Source organism: Callorhinus ursinus, unplaced genomic scaffold (assembly GCF_003265705.2).
Source record: "Callorhinus ursinus isolate GAN/ISIS: 27379988/994484 unplaced genomic scaffold, GSC_fseal_2.0 scaffold2508, whole genome shotgun sequence".
NCBI lineage: Eukaryota > Metazoa > Chordata > Mammalia > Carnivora > Otariidae > Callorhinus > Callorhinus ursinus.
In genome coordinates, this window is record NW_027399562.1 from 2,747 (window position 1) to 7,514 (window position 4,768).

At 50.3% G+C, this 4,768-nt stretch overlaps 1 protein-coding gene across 1 annotated transcript; it reads left to right on the top strand.

Annotated features, from left to right (window-relative positions):
- Nucleotides 1-258: 258 nt before the first annotated feature.
- On the top strand, nucleotides 259-2,847 carry LOC112818208 (voltage-dependent N-type calcium channel subunit alpha-1B-like; the record flags this gene model as incomplete). The annotated part of the gene is made up of 4 exons (XM_025865403.2): nucleotides 259-454; nucleotides 812-928; nucleotides 1,329-1,394; nucleotides 2,756-2,847. Coding segments are annotated over 4 exons (471 nt in total), but the record flags the coding sequence as incomplete, so codon positions are not given.
- Nucleotides 2,848-4,768: the final 1,921 nt, after the last annotated feature.

A 4,768-nucleotide genomic window follows, 5' to 3' on the forward strand; every position in this document is an offset into this window, starting at 1 on the left:
AGGGCCACAAGCACCACCACATCGTAGACACCGTCCAGAGCCGTGCTCCCTGAAATGGATGTGCCAATAACTCAAGGTGCCTCTGGGCCAGGATGGAAGCATCCCTCCCAGGTAATCTGTGGAGTCCAGAGTTTATTGCTTCTTTTTGTGCTTGATTTTGAACCTCTTGGATGAGGGAGCAGTGCTAGATACCCTGGGATCTCTGGACTTGAGACCATTTGCGGATTTCATAAGTGGCTTCCGTGGTGTGGGCCGCAGGATCGCCAACACTTACCCTTCCTATGTCTGCAGGCACCAGGAGCAGCCCCAGAGGAGATGTTTGCCCCTCTGCCAGGTCCCAGGCATCAGGGGCTTTGCTAGCCGTATGGAGAAGCAAAGGGCCCTTCAGAGGCTCTCGGTGAAGAAGCAGCCCTGCCCGGCCCTTGGATGGCTTGGCTGTGTCTTGCAAGAGGCGGTCAGTGTTAGAGGCCCATCCACAGTTGGTCTCCTGGCTCCACCTGGCAGCAAGGAGCTGCTTCTGAGAGTTTTTCTCTCTCTCCCTCCCTGTTGGGTGCAGGGGAGCCTAAAGCAGAGGGGTTTCTTTGATTTGCTGCATGAGAGGTGATTTGCAATGACAAGCTTTACTTTTGGAAGGTTTTCTGGTGGCCGATTGCTGCTCATACCATAGAGCAGTGATGTTTTGTTCGATCTCTCTTCGTATGCACTTTTCTTCAGGACCACAGCACGCCGGGGAGAGGTGGGTGGGGAGCAGCACCTGAAGTTGCAGGAGGCTGGTCTCCGCAGGTTAGAGAACAGCCTCTCTTCCCTACAGAACAATTTCATCAACCTCAGCTTTCTCCGCCTCTTCCGTGCTGCCCGGCTCATCAAGCTGCTGTGCCAAGGCTACACCGTCCGCATCCTGCTGTGGACCTTCGTCCAGTCCTTCAAGGTGAAGCCCAGGTACGGCCCTCGTGCCCTGACCCTCCCCTGTGTGATGCACAGTGCTGTGGCCACCACCTCCTCCTCGCCACCAGAGCAGCCCCTCCTCGTGGAGGCTCCTTGTTGGCACCCGTTATCCTATTGTAGTTTACAAAGACATTTTAAGTGATCCAGAGAGCATCTTGATAATGCTCACTGACTCTGAGGTGGGTTCTATGACTGATTATAGACGAAGGAACTGAGGCGGTCTCTTGGTGGAGGGGCTTCACGGTCAGTGGGGGTGGATTTGCCATCACTGGGGTCTGGGTGGCCCCAGAGACCCGACCACCGTCCACTCTGCAGACGAGGCCCGAGCAAGGTAGCTGGGCAGCCCTCCCTGTAGCTGCCCTGTCCTCTGTATGTCTCCACAGGCCCTGCCCTACATATGTCTGCTCATCACCATGCTGTTCTTCATCTACGCCATCATCGGCATGCAGGTGGGGGCGCCTGATGGGACAGGGAGCAGAAGGGGGGGGGCCCTGTGCCCTGGGGCAGAAGGGCATTGATCATGGTCATCAAATGTTATCAATGACAGATTGGCACTTGGGGAACATTTCTATGTTTGAAGCACTTTGTGAACGTAATTCTCAGAAAGGTTGTTCTACCGATAAGGACACGGAGGCTGGGCACCACGGGTTTGGGCCAGTCACCCAGAGTCCACTAGTGAGGCGTAGCTCCACCGTCTGTGGGAAAATGCTCTGCTGTGCTCCTGAGTGGAACCCCATTGGGCTGTTAGGGTGTTGATGGGCATGTTTGATTGGGTGCCGGACCCCCATGTTGGTGGAGCTTTTGAGCACATCTGCCTGGTGCTGAGTGGCCTGCAAAGCACCCGCTGGTCATTCTGTTAGTCCAGAGAGTTGACCTGATCCTGTACAGGAAATTATATATTACAGAAGAAAAAATTCAACAGGATCACACCAGATCACTGTACTGTCAAGTTCAGCTTGGATAAGTTAATTTGCCTTTATTTTGCCAAAGAATCCTTTGTCACCTACTTGGAAAAATATTTAAAAGACAAAGCAGTGTTCCAGTTTTAAATCTTTGGAATCTGGCCACTTTTCAACAGTAGGATGGGAGATGGATCCAAATGTTAAATTATAGTGGGAGAAGCCATTGTCTTAAAGGTTAGCTGAAAAGTGATTTTTAAACTCTACTTCAGGGATTGAAAAGTTTGTCTTCCTTTAAAATTTGCTGAGATCTGATGCTATTTAAAAATATATATATATTTGTGCCTGCTTTGGTTTGGGAATTTATAAGACCAGAAGGGTCACTGATCTTTGTTTTTGGTGAATATGTGATAGTTCATAAATTTTTCAGCCAGATTCCAGATTTTAAGCCAAGTACACTTATTGACTTGTTTGCATTCCTAACCCTAAAAATAAATCAATTAAAATGGATAAAAAGCCCATTGTGATATTTGCACAGAAATTTAGAAAGAAACTTTCAAGTTGAACTCATAGCTATTACCAATAAAATTACTGCTTCAGAGTCATTGATGACAGGGTGAAATTTCAAATGCTTCCTGTCTTATATATAGCGCAGCCCATGTAAACGTAGCTCCGGGTGGCATTTTTACTCAGCATGCGGACTTGCAGGTGTAGACATGCGGAGCTGGGGGGTGGGGAGCAGTGACGTGTTTGGCTGGATGTGCTGGCGTCTCCAACCCCTGCCGCAGTGGTGGTGGCTAAGGGCAGCCTCCTGTGCCTTGTGGGTCCTCACCTGCACACATCCTCTTCTGCCTGGCCACAGCTCCTGAGGGCCCAACAGGACCAGCCTGCAGCCTTCTTTCTCATTTCAGATTTTTGGAAATATTGCCCTGGATGATGACACCAGCATCAACCGACACAACACCTTCAGGACGTTTTTGCAAGCTGTGATGCTGCTGTTCAGGTGTGTTGTTTGGGGAGTCAGTGCAGGCTCAGAGGCTCCTCTGTTCTGGAGGGACAGGGCATGTGCCGACCCAGAGGGCCACCCCCTCTGACCACAGCTCATGCTGGCTTCCCCTCATTGGGCCTTCCAAGCTTCTTCTCCCCTCTTCCTCCTTCCTTCCCTAAAGGTTCCTGGGCCTCGGGACAGATAGAAGGGAAGTCCATGAGGGAGGTCAACCTGAGAGCCCCAGGTAAGGCTGGCCTTGACCACCTCAGCTCAGATTCCTGGGGGTGGCCAGAAGGCCTCTGGTGAAGCTGCACTCAAGGGTCTGGGAGGACAGAAGGTGTCCAGCAAGGCCTTTTTTGGTGTGCTGGCCATAGGCTTTCCATCTGCTCACTTTGGTGACTGCAGGGTCTGTGGGATCGGGGCCGGGGGTGGGGGCAGGGCAGGGGGACACAGAGTGTGCTACTCAGGGACCCAAGGAACTCAACTGGCCAGAGTGAGTGCCTCCACCTGCCCCATGGCTCACAGGACTGCAATTCCCTAGGCTCCAGGCTCCAAGGCAGGCAGAGTAGCTTGTTTCTGGCTCAGGCGCCTCCCTGTGTGCTCGACAGGGCTGCATGTCAGCTTTTGTTCTGAGACGTGACACACTCCCTGTGGCCCATCCTGGTTTGGGGGTTGTGGGGAGGGGGTGAATGTATCTCACTGCCTCCAGGGTCCCCTTCATTAAGGCAAGCCCACCACATGACCCTAGGAGGAAAGAAAGGAGCTCTTTGTAGGGACTTGTGGAGGAGGGGTGCTGACATAAAACCGTGCCTGGGGCTCCTTCTTGAGGTGCCCACATGCGTGTTTGTTTATGCAGATGCACCAGGATGCTGTAAGGCCTGTGCTGGGAGATGCCCAGCACGGTTAATCCCAGGCAGATTCATTACAGGGCCCGTGGAGGTTCCTCTTTTTATGGAGGGAGATCAGACCGATCTGCTTAGCTAAGCTGCCTGGAGAGAGTTGTCTGACTCTTGTTTTTTTAATCAGATGGACAAGTATCCTTAGGCCTACACTTTCTCCAAATGACATCATTTCTCCTGACATTAGCTATTACGTTCATTTCATCTCTTCATTAATTAATGTCCTGCCTCGTGCTATAAGAGTTGAGGTAGGCCTATGAAACCAGCCTCAGTTTTAAGTCTTTGTTCTCAAAGATCTCTTTTCCTCCCTGGTCTCTGTGTCACGTATGAGCACCAGTATCAGTCAGGCTTGCATTGGACCACCGCCCTGCAGGAAAAGCCCCCTACTCCTAGCCATTGTTAATGGGAAGAGGGCTCCACTTGTGCAGAGAGCTGACCATGCAGGCACACCCAGTGTCAGGGGGTGGCCCAGGCCACTGGTCTGCCTACAAGTCTAGTGCACATCTGGCCTTCGTGCTGGCCGCACACCCAGGGACAAAATTCTATGAAGAAAGGTCCTCCAGGATGGCCACTCAGGCTGGTGGGGCTATTCTTGGTCAAAACATAGAAACAGAGAGTAAAAGAGTCGTTGCCAGGGACTAGAGATTTGGGGAAATAGGGAGAAGTTGGTAAAAGGGTACACACTTTCAGCTATAATATGAATAATATCTGAGGATGTAAAGTAAAACGTGACCATAGTTGACAATACTGTATTGTATAATTGAATTTTTCTGAGAGTAGAACGTAAGTGTTCTTCCAAAAAAAAAAAAAATAGGTGATGGATGTGTTAATTAGATGGTAGGAATGGTTTCACAATGTTTATGTATGTATATATACCACAATATGCACTTTAAGTATCTTATAATTATGTCAGTTATATATATCTTAATAAGGATGATACCGGGGCAGTATGGTATTCGCATAAGGACAGACCAGTGGAGTGGGATGGAGATTCCAGAAATAAATCCAAATATCTATGGACAATTGATTTTTGACAA